Source organism: Peromyscus maniculatus, chromosome 3 (assembly GCF_049852395.1).
Source record: "Peromyscus maniculatus bairdii isolate BWxNUB_F1_BW_parent chromosome 3, HU_Pman_BW_mat_3.1, whole genome shotgun sequence".
NCBI classification, from domain to species: domain Eukaryota; kingdom Metazoa; phylum Chordata; class Mammalia; order Rodentia; family Cricetidae; genus Peromyscus; species Peromyscus maniculatus.
Genome location: NC_134854.1, coordinates 146900686 through 146921675, shown reverse-complemented (window position 1 = coordinate 146921675; position 20990 = coordinate 146900686). Strand labels below are relative to the sequence as shown.

Genomic DNA, 20990 nt, shown 5'->3' with positions numbered 1-20990 from the left:
GAGAGGTAGTCTTCAGAATGAGGTAATATGTGGAAAACTAGGTCCTTGTTCAGTTGGGCTCCAGGGCTGTGGGGGTGGGAAATCCACCTCCGTGGGGAGAACCCTACGTGCAAATAGCTCATGGTACCTGGTAACCGAGGAACAGCGCACCAGTCCCCTGGGCTTTGGAACACTGAGGCCCTCAGGAGGAACACACATGATCTCCCCATAGCTGCGCAGAAGCTGGTAACCAAGGAAGCAGCTCCCGTTGGGGTCATCAAATTTTTAGTTTGGCTCAGCAATGCCACAGCTGCTGCAGCTTTAAAAAAGAGGTTCTTAAACCAGCTGGTTCATTTGAGAGACACGAAGGGTGCCGTCGGGCCTTTGGCTGGGGTCTCCTGCTCCCCGCTCACGGTCTGTTTTGGAGCCAGTAGGCTCTGAGGACCTAGCAGAGCGGAGCCGGAACTCTACAGGCCAGACTGCGTGTGCCATCTGCTGGCAGAGACCCAGAGTGCAGCCTGTCTAACCCACTCAGATGCAAAACCTTGGCTGGCTTCGGTTTAATAAAAATTTTATTGAGAACTTCTGGGATGTTGGTTATCTCCCCCACTCTGGGGAAGGGACAACACTGTAGGAAGTCACTGAGAAATCACACTGTCTCCCCCCTCCCTCAGGCCAATACAAGGAGGAAGAAAAGTCCTCTGAAAGGGTTGGTCTTCAGTCTTCCTTAATCCAAGAGGACGAGTACAGAGAAATCCATCACATGATGCTTGGGTCAGGGTGGGCTGTGCTTGACCTCCCTGGCCGGCTCCTCACAACTGGATGAGAAATGCATCCACTCCTCTGCTGGCGGAGTTCCTGACGTCCACAACTCATTTCTTGGCCTTAATGAGGCTGTCACTGTAGAACAAAGGGGAAACGTTCATATTATGGGGGACGTAAATGAAGGTCTGACTGTGGGGAGGTGAGGTCTAGAGACAGCTCCAGGGAGCAGGTGGCCCCCAGGACCCCGCAGCAAGGACGCAATCACTTACCTTCCCCTGCAGCCAGCACGGCATGGAGTCAACAGAAAACAGAAAGGAGAGATAAAGATGATTAGTCAGCTTCAGGCTCCAGCTGCTCTAGACCCTTCTATCTCCCAGCCCCCATGACGACTGCTCTTTTGGTCACTATTTCTGTGGTCCTGACACTTACATTACCAGGGAAGCAGCATCCAGGTTCTCAAGAACACGGAACACCGTCACTTATCACTTTTCACTCAAATATTTATAAATAAAGTGCCTTTTACACAAGAAATCACATTTTCTTTCATAAAGTCAGTCTTAGAGGATCTAACAGGAACTGCCAACCAGACAGACACACCCACTTTTCTGACTCTGGTGTTCTCAGAGAAACTGTCAAGGGCCCCATGACTATTGTAATGGATTCCAGAGCCAGAGTAGCAAATGTAGATGCTCTGTTCTCTGCACAGTGGCACCTCTTACCGAGTAAAGCTTTCATCCTGGAGATTCAGCACGAGGTTGTCGGCTGTCAGATAGATGCGGTTCTGTGAGGTGGCGATCTACAGGACAGGGAATGGATGTCTGTGTTAGGAGAGGGAGGCCTCAAGTCTCATCCCTGTGACTCAGTGGCCCACCCAGTGGAAGACACAGTAATGAACAAGAGGCCCCTGCTCTAGTGCAGAGATCCAAGCAGTGAGAAGCCTTGGTTATACTTCTGTAACAGCCAGAGACACAAAGCGGGGGGAGTCACTCTGGGGGAGGAAGGGGCCCAAGGAAGTTGTTCAAGTAGAGACTCAGGTCAGGTTGTAATCCTATTGTGTGACTGTGTGTGTGTGTGTGTGTGTGTGTGTGTGTGTGTGTGTGTGTGTGTGTGTGTGTGTGTGCGCGCGCGCGCGCGTATAACTGAATACGTTCCATCTCAATGGGCAGCCCTGGGAGAGAGAGTGAGGCCTTCCTTCCTCTCACCGTCTTAGAGATGTTCTGGGCGGCCCGGATCTTTCGGAGCTTGATGTAGCCGGGATTTTTGCTCAGTGCTTCTCCAAGGTAAGCAGACAGGGTTAAGGGTTCATCTAGGCCAGGCTATGATGTCTGCCGCAGCACCCATCTCCCCCGCCTCCTCAGAGTCCTCGGGGCTGTCAGATTCAAGGTTGCGCTCACATGGCTACTCACACTTTGGCTACCCCCTGTGGGCCTCCCTGTAGAATGCTGCCAAGAACTGGTGGCAGCAGACGTGAAGGCAAGGCCAGCGGTGCTCTTGATCCGGCCTTACAGCGGGGAGTCAGGCCTCAGGTACCCCCACCAAGATTTCAGATCTCACCAGTCACCCCTCCCCACCCCTAGAAGCCAAGGGTCAGTAGGCAGAGTCGCATTCGCCTTAGTCTCATCAGTCGGCCCACGAGGGAGGGTGGAAACGGGGCGTCCCAGGGGCCGGCCAAGCTCTCTGCAACAGAAGGATATCATCTTGGCAGCCTCGGCCTCCCCCTCGGCCTGCACGATCTTCTGCCGTTGTTCCTGCTTGGCCTTTTCCACCAAAAACTGGGCCCGCTGGGCTTCTTGCTGGGCTGTGGGGCGGTAAGAATTCAAGCACGTGCAGCCCCCCTTCTCCCAGCCCGGAAGCCCACTGATCACTCCCCCGCGGACTCACCCACTTGTTTGGCTTCTACAGCAGCTGTGTACTCGCGGCTAAAGCTCAGTTCGGTGATAGCCACATCGTCCAGAATGAGGCTGAAGTCCTTGGCACGCTCCGTCAGCTCTCTCCGGATCAACAGGGACACCTGTGGGCCAGGGTGGAGAGGGGAGGGAAGGGGAGGCTTCAGGGGGTCAGAGAACTGGAGGGAAGGCAGTATTGCTGTGACCATCTGAAGTCCTCAGACATTCCCTAGAAAAAACCTGGCTCAGTGTCTCCATGTGACAGACGAGGCAGCACCAGAAGGGTGGCATGACCGCCCCACGTCACCGACCCCACGTCACACCGACCCCAACCTTCCCGTTTTCCCATGCAACATATATCTGCTTAGCTTCCTGCCAAGCCAGGAAAGAACTGCTTTAGAGGTGTGGGTAAGACCATATCGTATTGTTTTCTACGCCTCCTCCTTAACACTGACTGGTATCGGGTTCTGCAGTTGTTTCTCCTCATTTCCCAGAGTGACAATCAGTACAGCTTTCCCACGTCAAACCGGCTCTGCAGCCAAGGTTAACCCTAAACGTCTGATCCTCTTGCCGCTACCTCTGGAGTGCTGGGATTACAAGCACGTGCCACACCTGGTTTAAATAATGCTTAGGATTAAACGCAGGGCATGTGTGTGCTAGGCAAGCCCTCGCCAACTGCACTACCAGCTCCGCTCGCCCCCTCATATCCTTCTCTTTCTACAAAAGGCCCTTTTGTAGGACCCTGGACCAAGGGGAGACACGCTGTGATGCAGACAGTGATAGGAATCAGACCTGAGCCCGCTGGGTGATCAGCTGCGAGGCGTTGAACTTGGCCACCACGCTCTTGAGCACCTCGTTGACAATGGACGGCAGGACTCGCTCCTCATAGTCTAGCCCTAAGCGCTGGTACATGCTGGGGAGCTCCTGGGCATTGGGTCGAGACAGTACCCGCAGGGAAATGTTCACCATCTGCAGGTCTGAGGGAGAAGCCAGCAGTGACCGGTTAAGGCCAAACGAATTCCCCTTCTCCAAGCACTTTCTCCCAGGAGTGTTTCCCACCATGCCTAGCACTCCTCTGGGGAGAGGAGACAGTATGTCAACAGGGCAGAGGTGATAACGGGAAACAGATCCTCGTTTACTGTGAAGTCTTCTCTACAGGCCTTCAGCTGGTACCGCTGACTCCTAATTTTTTGCTAGTGGACTTGGTGCAACCTCCAGTTTGGGCACCACCACAACCATGGGTCTCCCCCTAGACTCTAAGGACTTGAGAACCAGAATTGTAGATTTTTTTTTTTTATTTCCAAGGCCTACGGCTTAGTGAATGAATAAACAACACACACCAAAAAACAGCACAAAGAAGCACATTACTGTGGGCTACTTGCCTCTGTGTGTACATGTGAATGAGGCGGGGGCCGGGGGAATCTCAAAGGCAGGGCTTCTAAGAATGCTCTACAAGGAAACGGCTAGTGAGGCGTGGGGACAGTTTCTCCAGAGCAAGGTGCACTGCAGATGTAACCAACAAGCCAGCAGTAAAGGGCCTTAAAAAGGCTTGGATCTGGGGAGCGAGCGAGATCAGAAAGAAAGGCAGCTCTCCGACTCGGTTTTTGCTGGGCACAAAGTAACGTTCAAACGTGCAAGCACACCCAGTGCTGGAACGTACTGTCTCAAGCCACGAGGCATGCTCTTTGGAAGATGCAGACACCAAGGTCTCAGACACGCTGCCATTTCTGGTGGCCTCGCCAGGCTCACCTTGTGTTTACTTGTGTCCCCACGGGCCACGCGGCTCCCAGTCGCCCATACTTACCTTTGGAACCTGTGGGGGAGGAGATCTTTCGGGGTCTGGCCCGAATGTCATAGATGATGGGGTACTGGAACCAGGGGATCCTGGAGAGGAGAGGTCAGGGACAGGAATTGGGGAGCTGCAGCTTCCCTCATTTTGCCCCGTTTCCCCTCACCACTCGTCTTTGGGCCTGCTCCTCCCCATGACCACAGACAAGGAGACTCTCTTTTCCCTTTGGAGAACAGCCCTGTATGCACTGCTGGAGTTTCGGAGCACCTAGTGTCCTAGGAGCGGGGGGTGAGGAAGGGAGAAAGCAGCGCCGAATCCTGTTGTAAGTCTGGCTACAGCCGTCAAGGGTGAAGGGTCAGGGCCCGTTCGCTCTACCCGCCATTACCTGAAGTGGAGTCCTTCGGCCAGGATGGTGTCCTGCTGCACGCCGCCGATCCGGTTAAAGAAGATGGCTCTATGACCACCTTCCACTGTGGAGAGAGGTGTGGGGGGGCGGGAATCAATCAGCCAGCCGCTGATCAAAGTTACGGGTCGGTGCAGGTGGGACGGGGATGAGGGGGCAGGAGGGCGCGGACACCCTGGGGAGGCAGGCCCGAGGGGCTGGGGGCCGGCCAGCGCAGGGAGGAGGCTGCTCACCGGTGAACACGGATTCGCGGACGCCATAGGCCACGGCCCCGGCCCCCAGCAGCAGCTTCAGCGCCGTGCCCATGCCCCGAGGCCCGGCGGGCAGGCGTCCCGCTAGGTCCTTTAAGTTCTGGGCCATGTCTGATCCTCCTGCAGGCGGCGGCACCGGCGGTCAGGAGGGGGTGCCCGCCAGCTTCTACCCCCACCCCAGTTTACGGACCTCGCCCTGCACACGAGGATCGGGGGCCGTGGGACTCGCGGCAGAAAGGGCACCGGAAGTGCGCTCCCTGCCGAACCCGCCCCCTTTGCTCAGGCCGACCCGAACTCCGCGCACGGTAAAAGCGCACCCGGAAGTCCCGCCTCCTCCGGGGGCCTGCCCTCCTCGGGAGGCTTCGGTAGTTCGGGACGACAGGTGTCGCCATTTCCAAGCGCCCGCTTTCAAAATGGCAGCTAAGGAGGAAGTTGGCCGTGAGGACGAACGCGAAGTTGTGAGTTTGAGGACGTCAGCGCAACTTCCGGTCTGCTGGCAAGATGGCTGCGCCCAGCGGTGGCTTGCAACCTCGTGAACGGCGTTTTGCAGGGCAGGAAGAGGACTGGGATAACGCGCCGCCTAAGAGGCCCCGGCTCGGGGCAGGAAGCAAGAGCGGAGGCCGTAGGCTCATTGTGGTGCTGGAAGGGGCCAGTCTGGAGACAGTCAAGGTAGTTTGGAAGAGTGTGGAAGTAGTAAATTGCTCGGTCAGATTCCGTGGGGACCAGGGACACAGAATGGGTGGAAAAAACTGAGCAGTGGAATTTGCTTTTGAAGGATGACCTAGTTTTGCGGCGTGTTGAAAGCCCGGGTTGGCAATATTTTATTGTGCTCTTCAGCCCTCGCACCCTTGCTTTTAGTTGATTTATCAAGGAGTCTTTGATGTAAAATGTAAAGCGAGGGGAAGCATTATCTATTGATGTCTCCCACGTCCCAAAGACCCATGACTTCCTCATCCTTTATTGCTAAGGATTTGATATTCTGCTCTGTTAAAAGGGTTCCTACTATCAGCTCTCCTGTATTTCTGCTTATCTTGAAGTGTCTGGATCAATTTTTTAATAAGCCTTCGTCTTTTATTTTTTTAACCTATCATTCATTTCTCTGAGTAATAAAATGAACAGTGCCTGTCTTAACACTTTGTGCAGTGTTTTCACACACACACACATACACCTTTTAAAGATTTGTTTTACTTTTTTTGTTTGTTTTTCGAGACGGGATTTCTCTGTAGCTTTGGAGCCTGTCCTGGAACTCACTTTGTAGACCAGGTTGGCCTTGAACTCACAGAGACCCGTGTGCCTCTGCCTCCCAAGTGCTGGGATTAAAGGTGTGTGCCACCATACTGGGCTGAAAACCTTTTTTTTTACTTTCTTCAGTAATCGATATTTCCAGCCTAACTATAAGCTTTTATATATTCCTCCCAAAGTGACTGCCTATCATCATCACCATCATTTTTTAAAGATTTATTTACTTATGTGCATTGGTGTTTTGCCTACATGTATGTCTGTGCCTGGATGCCAGATCCCCTGGAACTGGTGTTACAGGCAGTTGTGAGCTGCCATGTGGGTGCTGGGAATTGAACCTGCATCCTCTGCAAGAGCAGCCAGTTATTATTATTATAGACAGGGTCTCACTGTGTGGCTCTGGCTGGCCTGGAACTCACAGAGATCCGCCTGCCTCTGCCTTATGAGCGCTGGGATTAAAGGGGTGCGCCACTATACTCGGCTGTTAGTGTTAATTTTGACATTATCAAGCTAGCAATCCCATAATAATGGTAATTTGCAAAACCTTCCGTATTTGAGAATGTAGATACACCCGACTGCCTGGGTTCTAGTCCTTCTGTATACCAGTTTTGTGACATAGGTAGGCAAATGAGTTCACTTAATTGCTCCTTGCCCCCTGAGCTGAGGACTGAACCCAGGGCTCTACCACTGAGCTAAATCCCAAACCCCGAGTTCACTTAATTGTAATGGTTGGAAGGAGTAAAGGAGTTAGTATTTGTTTAGGATGTCTGGTACTTGAAATAAATTACTTCAGGTTACTTACTGATTAGTCAAAATGGGTATGGCCAATTAAGATTCGTAGAGCAAGGCTGGAGAGGTGGCTCAGTGGTTAAGAGCACGTACTCTTACAGAGCACCTAGGTTTGGTTCCCAGCACCACATTGTGGCTCCCAGTTGTAACTCCAGGTCCAGGGGATCTGATGACCTTTTGGTCTCTGAAGGCACTGTACCCATGTGATGTGCATACATATATACAGGCAAAACACCCAAACACAAAATTAAAAAAACATATAGCTGGGCATGGTGGTACATGCCTTTAATCCCAGCACTTGGGAGGCAGAGGTAGATAGATCTCTTAGTTCAAGGCCAGCTAGGTCTGCATAGTGAGTTCCAAGACAGCCAGGGCTATGTAGAGACCCTGTTTCAAAAAAGCCAACAAAAATATGTATTAAAAATATCCGTAGAGTATATTCTACAAGAATTTCAGGCCAGGTTATCACCAGTGATATTTCAAAGGTGGCTGAGATTTTCATCAGCCTGTATTATCTTTTTCTTTTTTCTCCCCTTCAGTACTGGGGGTTGAACTCAGGGCTTTGGCTATACAAAACAGGTGTCCTATCACTGAACTATATCCCCAGTCTCTTCATTTTAATTTTGATGTATAGGGACTCACTTTGTTGCCAAGTTTAGTCTTGACTCTGTAGCTCTGGTTGACCTTGAATTTGTGGCCCTCCCGTTTCGGACTCCTGAGTGGTTGGGATGACAGCCTGCCTCATCGGGCTGTTGTCTTTTTCCCAGCCCACCCCTGTTGTTTTTGGCCACTCTTTCCATGTATTCTTACACTCTAGCCTCCTTTAAGTTTTTTGTTTGTTTGTCTTGTTTTTCTTCTTCAAGATAGGGTTTCTCTGTAGCTTTGAGGCTGTCCTGGAACCAGGCTGGCCTCGAACTCATAGAGATCTGCCTGCCTGCCTCTGCCTCCCAAGTGCTGGGATTAAAGGCATTCCTTTAAATTCTTTTAAAAACTATTTTATTGGAGCTGGGCGGTGGTGGCGCACGCCTTTAATCCCAGCACTCGGGAGGCAGAGCCACGCGGATCTCTGTGAGTTCGAGGCCAGCCTGAGCTACCAAGTGAGTTCCAGGAAAGGTGCAAAGCTACACAGAGAAACCGTTTCTGTCTTGAAAAACCAAAAAAAAAAAACAAAAAAAAACTATTTTATTGGGCGGTGGTGGGTGGTAGCACATGCCTTTAGTCCCAGCACATAGGAAGCAGAGGCAGGAGGATCTCTGTGAGTTCAAGACCAGCCTGAGCTACAGAGTGAGTTCCAGGAAGGGCTCCAAAGCTACACAGAGAAACCCTGTCTCAAAACAAAACTATTTTATGTGTGTGGGTGTTTGCCTGCATGTGTGTCTGTGTACCATGTGCATGCCTGATACCCGGAGAGCCTAGAAGTTGTTAGGTCCCCTGGAATTGGAGTTACAGACAGTTAGGAGCCATAATGTGGGATCTGGGAATGAGCCGGGTCCTCTGGAAGGCCCAGTGCTCCTAACTGCTGAGCCGTCTCTCCAGCCCTCCTTTAAGTTCTTTGAAAGCATTGGGTTCTCTTATATCTTAAGGCCACTGAATGTTATTAACTGCACATTCTCCTTATGGTGGTCTTTGTATCCTACTTAGTTCATTGTTGTTTTGAGACAGGGTCTTTTTTTGTTTGTTTTTTTCCTTTGGTTTTTTGAGACAGGGTTTCTTGGTGCCTGTCCTGAAACTCACTCTGTAGCCCGGGCTGGCCTCGAACTCACAGAGATCCGCCTGCCTCTGGCTCCCGAGTGCTGGGATTAAAGGCGTGCGCCACCACTGCTCGGCTTGAGACAGGGTCTTAACAATATACTCTAGACCAGTCTAGAACTGGCCAGCCTTTGCCTTAGGTTCCTGACGCTGGAATTGTAGGCACAGGCTACCATGCCCAGCTAATTATTGTTATTGCTGTTGCTTGTTGAGACAGGGTCTCACCCTCTACCTCATGCTGGCCTGGCATCTGGTGACCTCCTGAATGCTGGGATTACAGGTGTGAGCTCCCACATCCCATTTGTGATGTTCTTACTAGTGGTTAGACCAAGGAACTGCTGCATCGCAGGCTGGGCTACATCGCAGGCCGGGCAGGTGGCTTAGTTAGTGGACTGCTTGCCATGCAAACACAGGAACCCGAGTTCTAACCCCGCACCTACGTAGAAAGCCCAGTCCATGCTGGGCTTGCTCTTGTGTGTCTTTAGTCCCAGCACTTTGAGACAGACAGGGAGGCAGATCTCTGAGTTTGAGGACAGCCTGGCCTACAAAGCAAGTTCTAGGACAGCCAAGGCTACATAGAGAGGCCCTGTCTCAAAAAAAAAAAAAAAGGGGGAAGAAAAAGAAAAAGGCCCAACTCAGTTTGTAATCCTAGCATTGGACAGACAGGTGAATCCTTAAGGCTTGATGGCCTGCCAGCCTAGCTGAATTAGTGAGCTGAGGTTCAATAAGGAACACTGTCTCAGAAAAGAAGGATGGAGGAAGACACCAGGCATCAACCTCTGTCCTTCACATGTACATGTATCCTACACACACACACACACACACACACACACACACACACACACAGAGTTTAGAGAGGTGGACTGCCTCCTATATACTTCCTGTTGACCTACTAACAAATCATTTCTGTTCATCATAGCTTGTAGAGTCATGTGATTGTTTACTGTGTTTCTATGAGCTCAGACTTCAAAATTCCTCCTGTATCTAATGTTAGCAATGGTTTTCATCCTGATCCCTCTAGTTTGTGGTTTTCAGACCAGTGCATACTCACGTTTCCTAGACCATCATCACAATTGACTGTAAGTCAAACACTTTGGTTTTTCCTTTTGTGGTTCATTAAAAGAAAACCTGGGCCTGGAGAGATGGCTCAGTGGTTGAGCACTTGTTCTTACAGAGGATCCAAGTTCAGTTCCCAGCACCCGCTTGACAGCTCACCAACATCTAACTCCAGTGCCAAGGGATCTGATGCCTTCCTTTGACCTCTACAGATACCAGGCATGCACATGGTGCATCTGGATATATGCAGGCCAAATACTCACACATGTAAAACAAAACCTCCAGTTTTATCATCCTAATGGATTGAAATTGGACCGTTCTCTTCTATGAGTAAGGGTGTCCTAAGGACTTAGTCTTGAAGATTTGTTTCTGTTTATGTGTATGCCTGCGTGAGCTTATGTGTACTACGTGTTCAGGGGCCTGAGCAGGTCAGTCAGCCAGATCTCCTGGAGCAGGAGTTACAGGAGATACAGAAGACTGTGAGCCACTGTGTGGGTGCTGGGGACTGAACTCGGTCCTCGGCAAGAGCAAAGCAAGCTCTTATCACCAAGCCACCTCTTCGGCCCCTACTCTGACAGTTTTGTTTTGTTTTTTAAGATTTATGTGGGGCTGGAGAAATGAATGGCTCAGCAGTTAAGAACACTGGTTCTTCCGAAAGACCAGGTGCAATTCCCAGTACCCACATGGTGGGTCACATATTAACTCTAGTTTCAGGGGATCCAGCGCCTTCTTTTAGCTTCCACTGGCACCGCATGCTCATGGTACACAGACATACATGTAGGTACACATGTACATAAAATTAAATAAATAGAAACTATTTATTTGTAACTGTGCATGTGTGTGTGTACCACATGTGTTTGGGTGCCCTTGGAGGCCAGGGTTTTCAGACCCCCGGAGATGGAGCCCACCTGACATGGAAATCACTGAGTCCTCTCTCATACTACTCAGTTCATCTCCAGACTCAACATCCCCCAGGATTCTGAAATGTATCATCACTTTGTCTCTAGACATAAAAAGTTCTAGTGATACACAGCCTTTCAAAGCTGTGTTTGTACATAACAGTGTGTGTGTGTGTGTGTGTTCATTCACTGACAACTGAGGGTAGGTTCTCTCCTATCACGTGGGTTCTGGGCAGTGATCGCATATCAGGCTTGGCAGCAGGTGCCTTTACCTGCTGACCCATCTCCAAAGCCATGTTTATAGACTTCTTTTTGCATATGTGTGTGTGTGTGTGTGTGTGTACGTGTACTTGGGCGTGTGTGGAGGTCATAGGACAACTCATTGGTCCCCCCTTTCACCACATGAGTCACAGGAGTTGAACTTAGATCTTTGGGCTTGGTGGCAAGTACCCTTGTCTGCTGAGCTCTCTCCAGCTAGATTTAGACTTGGTCTTACTGACCATCCTAATATCCCTTGAGATTTGAAATTGCAAATGACAGTTATTTCAGAACCCAGCCCTCAGCAGCCCTCACTTGCCCCTTTTATGAGATGCATAAACTTGTCAGGACATTTCTCAGGTGTCACGTTCCTCTGACACTAGAATTCTTGGCTCTTTGCCTGAGAGGATTCTTGGGTTACAAGGCAATTTCATTTCTAATCCTAGTCCTCCAGCACCTCCCCATTTTTTTTCCCCCAGACGGGTTTCTCTGTGAAGTTTGGAACCTGTCCTGGAACTTGCTCTGTAGACCAGGCTGGCCTCGAACTCACAGAGATCCGCCTGCCTCTACCCCCTGAGTGCTGGGATTAAAGGCATGCGCCACCACCGCCCGGCATGCCTCCCCATTTTCATTCCAACTTTTCCTATGTTTTTAGTTTGTGGTGCTGGGGATGAAATCAGGGCCCTGCTCACCCCTCGGCCACTGAGCTATGGTCCGCCTGTTTTTTCTCAGTGGTCTGAGGCAGGGTCCTGCTGTATCCCAGGCTGGCATTTTCCAGCAATATGTATGTGCTGAGTCTTGTTCGTGAATTCCTGTCTGATTCTAGAACTTCTGTGACTTTGCCTGATAGCCACAGACCTTAAAAACTCAACAGTGAGATCCAGGACAGGCAGCAAAACTACACAGAGAAACCCTGTCTTGAAAAAAACAAAACAAATAAACAAAAACCCTCAAATGTGGTGTGACCTGTGCCCCCCCTTTGGCTGTCAGGTAGCTGACTGTGTGGCCTGTGCCCCCCCCTTTTTGGCTGTAAGGTAGCTGACTGTGTGGCCTGTGCCCCCCTTTTTGGCTGTAAGGTAGCTGACTGTGTATCTGTCTCTAACAGATAAAGCTAACGTGGCCATATGGCAGTCCCCTGAGAAGCTTTCTGGCCGAGGTCCGAGTGGGCTTGAACTTGTTCGGGGAGCAGCCTTTGAGAACTACCAGGTAGCTAACAGCTTTCCTGTTGCTCTCATCGTGTTCTGTTCTTCAGGTAGGGAAAACTTACGAGCTACTCAACTGTGACAAGCACAAGTCCATGTTGTTGAAGAATGGACGGGACCCAGGGGAAGTCAGACCAGACATCGCCCACCAGGTAACTGGGGAGAGCTAATGACCCTCTGTGCTGTCTACAGAGGCAGGCTGTCTTCTAGGCTTCACTGTGCCTCGCTGTCTCCCTTTCTCAGAGCTTACTGATGCTGATGGACAGCCCCCTGAACCGAGCTGGCTTGCTCCAGGTTTATATACACACACAGAAGAATGTACTGATTGAAGTGAACCCCCAGACGCGGATTCCTAGGACCTTTGACCGCTTTTGTGGCCTCATGGGTGAGAAGCCGTAGGACTTAAGTTCTGAATGCACTTGGCAGAGTGGAGAGGAAAGGGGGAGTCACATCCTCAGTCCTTCAGCAGTGGGGAGCCCCTGCCAGGATAGCCCCTGGTAGTTTTCCACATCCATGGAAATTCAGCTCCCCTGCTCTCTTAGGTTACTGTGGGGGAATAAAGCCATTTGAGCTGGTCACAGTGTTTGTGACATCTTAGGCTACAGTATGGATGGAAAGGACATCAGCCCAGTTTCCCCGAGGGTTCCGCACAGATCACTGGGCAGAAGAATGCGGTTTCTTCCCACTCCTGAACTCTTGTTCTTTTCCTTCCTAGTTCAGCTTTTACACAAACTCAGTGTCCGAGCAGCTGATGGCCCTCAGAAGCTTTTGAAGGTAAGCTGGGGAAACCTGTCGGTAGGTTCTGGGGCTGGCTGCTTCTGGGGCTGACTTTGCTTTTTCTCTTAGGTAATTAAGAATCCAGTGTCTGACCACTTCCCAGTTGGCTGTATGAAAATCGGCACTTCCTTTTCCATGGCAGACGTCAGTGATGTGCGAGAGCTGGTGCCCAGGAGTGACCCAATTGTTTTCGTGGTGGGGGCCTTTGCCCATGGCAAGGTACAGTCTGGGCTCAGTCCTTAGGTTCTTCATGGAGCTGAAACTCAGTGCTGGATTCCATGAGCAGTTAGCATATTAAAGCTCCTTGTCCTCACCAATCAGGGAGTACAGGGTATGAACAGAGCTAGAAAACACATCGCAGCTGCATTCCTGACCCAGCACGTGTTCTCGAGGGCTATGGCACTGCTGTAGGGTAGGACCTGCCTGACCAGCTCCTTCTCTCCTCAGGTCAGTGTGGAGTACACAGAGAAGATGGTGTCCATCAGCAACTACCCACTGTCTGCTGCCCTCACCTGTGCCAAACTTACCACAGCCTTTGAAGAAGTGTGGGGCATCATCTGAGAACAGCGGAGCCTAGTTCTCAGACAGGAGGACTCTTGGCATTGTGTCTGTTGACTCCTAAGGTGTCTGTTGGAAGATAATCTTCTGTGCCAAGATGGCAGAGTGGGCAGCCAGACTGGATTTGTTTTCTTTCCTATAAAGACTGTGCTTTTCTCTTTTTTGCAAACCTGGTTGTTTTGAGGGTTCTTAAACTCAGCAGTGCGTGGTGGTGTAAACTCTCCCCCTTGGTGTCTGGTGTTCCGGACTTTGAAGGTAGGAGTCCTGATTTCCTAGATTCTGTTCTCAAAGACACCCTGATGACCTCAGCTTCAGCGAGCACAGAGAACACGTATGGAAGAAAGCAGTCAGGATGCTAGCAGTGAAAAAACTGAACAACAGAAGTGATTTTATCTGGTATAGTTCCGAGATAGAAAAATGGAGCAGGCAGGGCCTGTACCCTTCCCTCCCCCCATGGGGGGGCGGCGGTATCGGCACATGTACAATCGTAGTAGATTGGCAGAGAAGAAACACAACAGGTTCCTGGCTAGAGGGAGAGATAAGGCAACGTGCATGGGGGAGTCCAAAGGGGGTGCAGCCCCTCTGCTCCTCCCACAAGAGCTTCCCCTTTGGCCTGGTGAAGACTTGGCTGTAGCAGAGGCCCAGCTGGGAGGGCTGTGACTTCCAGCTCCTGGCATCTGCTCGGGTGAGGAGTGCTGTGAGAAGGGAGACAAGTAGTTTCTGCACCAGTCCAGCTCTTGGCCACCTGAAAGGCGAGGTGTGTGGTTAGAAGGTTGGCCAGAAAAGCATCTGGTCCTTCTTAGCAAGTAGTGTCCCACAGAGCGTTCCCTAGTGGGCAGGCTGTGTCAATCCGTGAGTCTCCAGCCTCGTATCTACACCTCCCGCCATCAGCTGCGGGGGGGTTTACTTACCAGGGAAATGCACTATTCCCGTTTTTTCAACTTTTCTTTCCTTGGCACCATTGCTTTGCGAACGTAAGGCAGTACGAATAGAAGGCTCAAGAAGAAGGTGTGTCCAAGGAAGTAGATGGATCTGTACACCTGTGGAGACAGACCACGGACAGTTGAGAGTGCTTATCTCACTGCCTGAGGTTCTGCTGACTGGCCGCCTTGTCGTCAGGTCTCACTACCTTAAGCCATTTGTCCCAGGTGAAGAGACAGAAGGCGGTCATGGAGTAGCCCATGAAGAGCCAGTGGATGGTCTGTTGCACCAAGTAGTAGACGGGCTGCAGGACAGTGATGGAAGCCAGGCTGCTCAGGGTGGGGCTCTCCCGAATTAGGCTGGCGGCCTGGGGAAGGAGGAGAGATCATCAGCCTTGTCCTCAGCCCCAGCCCGGTTCCTACCCCCCTTGAGTCATACCTGCTTTTCCACAATAACAATGAGGAATTCCATCTGGAAGCAAATCAGGTATCCTGAGTGTAGGCCGTGCCAGAGAGCCAAGAACAGCAAGGAGAGACCCTGTGAGAGTTCTTTATTTCCAAGAAACTTGAGGCGTTTGAAGATGTAACTAGAGAAGAGGGTGGGTAAGGATGAACCTCAGACTGGACTCCTGCTTCCGGGGCGCGGTGCCCTGAGGAGTGGAGTGCTGACGGGCTCCCACTTGTGGCCACTGAGGGTACAGGAAGCAGTGCTCATAGGACGGCTTGAGGTGGAGGAAAGCTGTCACAGTTCAGACACAACAGACTCCATGCTTAGATGGGTGAATGTGGACCAGCCTGCTTCAGCGGGTGGAACTGAGGACCTACTGAGTGCCTACACTGGAGGCGCAATGAGACAAGGGTAGGTGGTCTCCAGGCCACCGGTGCCAGTGACAGGGCCGTCAGTGGACACTATGAACAGCATCACAAGGAAGACATAAACAGTGGCCGGCCAGGATTCGCAGCCAAGGCTTCCGGCACTTTTACAGAATGTGTGTGTGTGTGTGTGTGTTGGGGGGGGGGGTGCCTTGGTAACAAAAGCTTTGCAGACCGATAAGTAGGAAACATGGACAGAAGTGACAGAAACGTCCTGCCCTCCCGTCCAGGGAGGAAGGAGCCTGGGCCCAGTCCTCAATGCTTACCGGGCCACCCAGGCATTGGTGTTGGTGTTGAAAGAGGCGATGGTGCCATTGAAGCGGGGAGTCGTTTCAAAAAGCCACACCTTCATGTTGGCACAGGCGTCCCATTTTGCTTTCCCGTTCTCTTCAAAGCCATTAAAGCCCAGCCCCGACAAAATGCACACTCCTTCCTGAGGGGAGGGACACTCAGGGTTCTGGCCACTCCCCCCCCCAGCCTCCCCCCCCCCCCAGCGTGTCTAAATATGACTGATATTTCCTACTTACTGTGACCAGCCAACAGGTGACGTATTTGTACAGCACAAATTTGCCCCAGACCAGCATGTACATGCAGCGGAACCAGAAAGGGCGGTGCTTGAGGAGGAGAGCACATGAGCATTAGGGATGGCACGGTCCCCTAAATGGTATTTTCAAACTTGTGGCTGCTTCTTGACTCCTGTCAACTCCTGACGCCTCACGTGCCATGACAATGTAGCACGGCCTCTCTGTAACCAACCAGTCAAGAGATGCCACATCCATCTACCGCCTCCTCTGCAAAGCCTAGGCACTCATGTGGTCAGGACAGGGGGACCTTGTATATCCACAGTCCCTGTTAATTTTCAGAGCTAGCTACCCAGAATGCTCTTCAGGGGGACTGGAGCAAAAGCCAGTTTTCTCCTCCCTCTTGGAGCATGGACTCCCGACAAGTCTGTAAGTCTGTAAGGTCTGTAAGTCTGTCATTTAAAAGAAAGTAGGCTGCAAAGCCACCAGCTGCTGCACTCCAAGAGGTGGCCTGGCATAAAGCGAGACAAGAGCTGTTTTAGGGGGAGCACTATGGTGCACATGGCGCTGGCCTGGACCTAAGATTTGTTCGCACAGCCAAAGGCCTGGGTGGCGCGGATACCAACTCTCATAGTCCTAGAGCAAAATCCAACACGCATCTCTAGATGGCATGGCCTACTCTAGGGTCTCTGCTTATCCCTTTCTGTGAGGCAGTGGTCACGGTGTGCTGGCAGTCACTCACATCATAGTCTTCAGAGAGGAGATAGTCGTCTGTGATGTGGGGGCTCAGCAGGGTGTAGCCCACCAGGTAGACGAGGCCCAGACTCAGGCGCTTGAGGGCAGGTATGGTGCTGGAAAGGAACAAGTGGGGTCACAGACGGCAGAGCCTCGCCCTTCACCCTCTGACCTGCAGTCACGGAAAGGAGCATGTCAGGGTGCGGCGACTGCAGGCAGGGGCCCTGTGCCCGGAGCTGTTTCCAGGAAAGACAGCTCTGTCTGCTTGGCTGTCTGCAAACCTGGGTTACAGGGGTGAGGTAGGAGGGAGCAGTGTGCGGGAGGCTGGTGTTTAACCCTCAGAGTGTGCTGCTGAGTTCAGCATCTCACCAGGCTTCGCACTCGGTGGAAAGACTAAAAGACCCCACGTACAGAACTAGCGATTTCAACTCCTGCTGAAACTTAGGGGACAAGTTCCCTGAAGGAACTCCAGTGGTGTTGGCATTATCTCTTGTTAAGTATATACATTTTTGTATATTCAACAGGGTCTCGGGGTTGGGGATTTAGCTCAGTGGTAGAGCGCTTGCCTAGCAAGCGCAAGGCCCTGGGTTCAGTCCTCAGCCCTGTGTGTGTGTGTTGGGGGGGGGGGGGCGCGGGAACAGGGTCTCCCTACGTGAGAGGAGGCTTTAAAGGGACGAGCACTACTGGTGGGCAAAACCCTGAGGCATAAAAGTGAGTCCTTCCATTTGTACTTCAGGCTCAGCAAGAATGGCTGGGGCAGTCTAAGCTGAGGAGCGTGTGGACGTGGCCCACGTGACACTGTGTCAACGGGGCCAATGTGCTAAGGCTGGCCTTTAAGAGTCACTTCCGAAGGGACTGAACTGGCAGGATACCCACACCGAGGTCTTGACCAGGAGGGGCAGTTACCTGTTTGGTACCTTCCCTGGTGTGTCGGTCAGCTGCCCCTGGACCAGCTTCATGTAGTGGTTCATCGAGAACTGGGGCCCTACCAAGAAGGCGCCATAGAAGTAGGAGAAGCCAGCAACCTCCAGCAGGGAAGGGACACCCCGAATGGCATATTTCTGTTGCTCAGAGGACAGGGAATCCTATGCCGAGAAGAGAATGCACGGTCAGGACAGCCTTGACTCTTACCCCAGTCTGAGCGTTCCCAACCTGTGCCCACGGCCTGGAGCTCTTTAGTTTGGCTTCTCTTGGGGGTGGGGGTGGAAGACGTGCTTCGTGTGGAAATGTGTGGGGTAGGTGGCTTAGTCAACAGTGGCCTGTGGCTGCTGGGAAAGTGCCTTGCTGGCTTTGATCTCTGGACTTTGTGTAAAAGCTGGATCCTGGACAAGTTGCCCTGGTTGGTCCTTGCCCAGTTAATATCTGTAAGATAGCTCCCAGGCTAGGGAGTGAGGTGAAAGTCCCACCCTGGTGGCAGGCCCAGGCTTTTGGTGACAGTAGCCTTTCTCCTTCCCTCTGGTTAATCCTTAGCCTCTTGGCCAGAGTGGATACTTACCCTGTCTTTGCCTCCATCATAGTAGTCAATAGACAGACCTAAGCAAAGAGAGAAGGGAGGGGGAGAGCAGACGTGAGGATGTGGTCTGTGGACAGACTGCAGCCAGGAGCATGCCGGGAACATCGGTATAGTTTATTCGGGCTCGGTGGGGGAGGGGTCCAGCTGCAGAGGAGGAAGGCAGCACCCTTCCACTTACCAATGAGCTTCAACGTCAGGACACAATGTGGCATTGTCCACTTGATATCGTAGTCCGCCGTGGCTGTGTAGTAATAGCCAGCAAGAAGGTAGGCCTAGGAGAGGGAGGTCTTACTCCACCACCACTACCCTTGCCTTCCTTTCCTCCATCTTGGACCTCGAGCTCACAGTCCTCTGTCCTAGCCTTCCAGGCCTACGCCACCATGCCTGACTTCCTAAATTTCCCCCTTTGCTCGAAACCTCCCCGTATTCCTTCACTTTTCCTTTCTTCTGGTCCCATCATTAGAACATTAAGAAGTTCCCACAAGCCAGGCCTGCTGGTGCAGACCTAGAATCCTGGCACTTGAGAGAGACTGAAGCCAACTGGAGCTACAGAGTTTGAATCTGGCCTCGGTTACATAGTGAGACCCACCTCAATAAACAAACAAACAAACCCTACAAAGGTTTCTAACGCTGCAGTGAGGATTGACTTGTAGGGTGACAGATGGACATTTACATGCTTAGCTTCTTCAGCTCATTCGAAATTAGTTTTCTGCCTTGCCTCTGGGTAACTGCCCTCATGGTCAGCTGGGCTAGACCTGGTGAGAACCAAGGGACCCTGATGGCACAGTCCCGAGGCCAGTCATGAGTTACTGCTACAACCTGCCTAGGCCCAGGGATGAGCAGCCCGCCCACAGTCGGACTGCGGTATGGGGACTGGGAGGAGGGATTACAAGCTAGATCCCCTGATCACCATGCTACCATCCCCTGCCCGGCCCCTCCCCACACCTGCTGGCAGATGTGACCTGAGCTGCCATGAGGAAAACGTACCATCTGGAAGCAAAGGGTAGTGAGGACGGCAGTGACGGTGCGGCCCATGAGCCGCAGGATGAGGAACTGAAGCACGACACACAGCAAGGAGTGGTAGAACTGGTGGCCTGGGATGGGGAAGAGAGCAGCACTTAGTGCCTTCCTCCCGTTCCTCCCGAGGTTCCCAACCACAAAGAAGAGAGAACAAAAAACCCCCACGACCCACAGTGAGCCACGCTGGAGTCGGGGGATGTATTCATTCAGGAAGCATTCAGCATTCAGGAAGCCCTGGGTTCAAGCCCCAGCTGCACAGGCCCAGGCGTGGTGTTCCATGCCTGCAATCCGGCACGTGGGAAGTAGAGGCAGGAGGAGCAGGATCTTCTTCAATATAGTTCAAGGTCAGCCTGGGCTACATGAGACTGTCTCAAGTGTGGGTGTGCCTTGGTAAATGTGGAGGTCAAAGGGCAACTAGAGGGAGTTGGTGATCTTCCCCCACCCTGTGAGGTCGTCATGTGCTTTTATCTGCTGAGCTACCTCACCAGCCCCTAAATAATGGGGGCTTTATTATCATTATTATAATTTTTGAGACAGGGCCTATGTAGCCCTGAATGGTCTGGAACTCACTATGTAGACCAAGCTGGCTCTTTGCCTCCTGAGAGCTGGGATTAAAGGTGTGCGCCACAATGCCTAACACTAAATTTACTTCTAACTGGTACATAAAAATGTACGTACTTATGTGGTACCAAGTGATGTTTTGAGATCTGTGGTGCTGAGGGGGATCTGAACTGTGGGGGCCTGGCTCAAGAGTTTTCAGAGGAGAAGAATATTAGTGTACCTTATTTTGAATTACTTAATATCCTGCTTTTCAAAATGTTTGAAAATTACTTATCTTTATTTTTATTTATGTGTGCACGCGCGCATGTATATGCCCATGCAGTCAGAGGACTCCAGGTCCCCTGGAAGTGGAGTTCCAAATGGTTTTGAGCCACCTGACATGAGAGCTGAACTGAACTTGCAAATGTTCTTAACTGCTGTGCCATAAATTATTTATCAGTAGGGGAATGTAAAAAGAAAAACAAAACAAAACAAAACAACCAAAATCCGAACAATTAAGCTGTGTTCCTATCCATTCAATCTTCCCTTTGCAGAGATGAAAAAGTTTTAGGAACCAGAACTTCTAGTACACGAGTTTCTCTTCAGGGGATTTTGTTCTGGTCCGCTCCTCTTCCGGTCTCTTCTCATGGCCATGTCCCTGCACAATCCACTCACTTACCGAAGTTGAAATAAGCAATGGAGAGGCCTGTCAAAGCATGGAAGAGGTGGATGAGGTAGCAGTCTTTGTAGAAAAGGTAATGCCGATAAAACAGAGCCAACGGGTAGCCTAGATGGGAGAAAAATAGGAAAAGAGTTACTTGTACCTGGTGCCAGTGAGGAAAAAAAATCAGATTAAAAAAACTATTATTGCCAGCCATGGTGGTGCACACCTTTAATCTCAGCACTCGGGAGGCAGAGGCAGGCGGATCTCTGTGAGTTCAAGGCCAGCCTGGTCTATGGAGTGAGATCCAGGACAGGCTCCAAAGCTACACAGAGAAACCCTGTCTCGAAAAAAGAAAACTATTATTATTGTGTGTGTTGTATATATGTATGGGTACATTATTATTGTGTATGTGATATGTATGTGTGGGTACATTATTATTGTGTGTGATACATATGTGTGGGTACATTATTATTGTGTGTGTGTGATATGTATGTGTGGGTACATTATTGTGTGTGTGATATGTATGTGTGGGTACATTATTACTGTGTGTGTGATATGTATGTGGGTGACATATGTGTGGGTACATTCATGCTGCAGTCCACAC

The 20990-nt window shown here is 51.2% G+C and overlaps 3 protein-coding genes and 1 non-coding gene across 4 annotated transcripts in view; 1 reads left to right on the top strand and 3 right to left on the bottom strand.

The window, feature by feature from the left end:
- Window positions 1–1382: 1382 nt before the first annotated feature.
- On the bottom strand, window positions 1383–5370 carry Phb2 (prohibitin 2). Its single transcript, XM_006992053.4, has 8 exons — window positions 5056–5370; window positions 4805–4889; window positions 4435–4514; window positions 3423–3607; window positions 2626–2755; window positions 2439–2542; window positions 1947–2024; window positions 1383–1540 (listed from the first exon to the last, which is right to left on the bottom strand). Exons 1-8 carry the CDS (start codon window positions 5180–5182, stop codon window positions 1460–1462), a joined length of 870 nt encoding a protein of 289 aa, XP_006992115.2. The 5' UTR covers window positions 5183–5370; the 3' UTR covers window positions 1383–1459.
- Window positions 2115–2372, bottom strand: LOC121828437 (small nucleolar RNA U89). Its single transcript, XR_006070906.2, has one exon. It is a non-coding gene; the product is annotated as a small nucleolar RNA U89 (small nucleolar RNA).
- Window positions 5371–5469: 99 nt separating the features above from the next.
- On the top strand, window positions 5470–13769 carry Emg1 (EMG1 N1-specific pseudouridine methyltransferase). The gene is made up of 6 exons (XM_006992052.4): window positions 5470–5742; window positions 12316–12417; window positions 12509–12650; window positions 12981–13039; window positions 13112–13261; window positions 13490–13769. Exons 1-6 carry the CDS (start codon window positions 5575–5577, stop codon window positions 13601–13603), a joined length of 735 nt encoding a protein of 244 aa, XP_006992114.2. The 5' UTR covers window positions 5470–5574; the 3' UTR covers window positions 13604–13769.
- Window positions 13770–13962: 193 nt separating this feature from the next.
- Window positions 13963–20990, bottom strand: part of Lpcat3 (lysophosphatidylcholine acyltransferase 3) — a 44890-nt gene continuing 37862 nt past the window's right edge. The window contains exons 2-13 of the mRNA XM_042274094.2: window positions 20402–20509; window positions 19150–19256; window positions 18341–18434; window positions 18145–18182; window positions 17556–17734; window positions 16657–16765; window positions 15921–16007; window positions 15660–15826; window positions 14960–15107; window positions 14730–14888; window positions 14512–14640; window positions 13963–14345 (exon numbers count right to left, since the gene is read on the bottom strand). Of these exons, the coding sequence (XP_042130028.2) occupies window positions 14524–14640; window positions 14730–14888; window positions 14960–15107; window positions 15660–15826; window positions 15921–16007; window positions 16657–16765; window positions 17556–17734; window positions 18145–18182; window positions 18341–18434; window positions 19150–19256; window positions 20402–20509 (1313 nt within the window). The 3' untranslated portion in view covers window positions 13963–14345; window positions 14512–14523. The remainder of the gene's footprint in view (window positions 14346–14511; window positions 14641–14729; window positions 14889–14959; window positions 15108–15659; window positions 15827–15920; window positions 16008–16656; window positions 16766–17555; window positions 17735–18144; window positions 18183–18340; window positions 18435–19149; window positions 19257–20401; window positions 20510–20990) is intronic.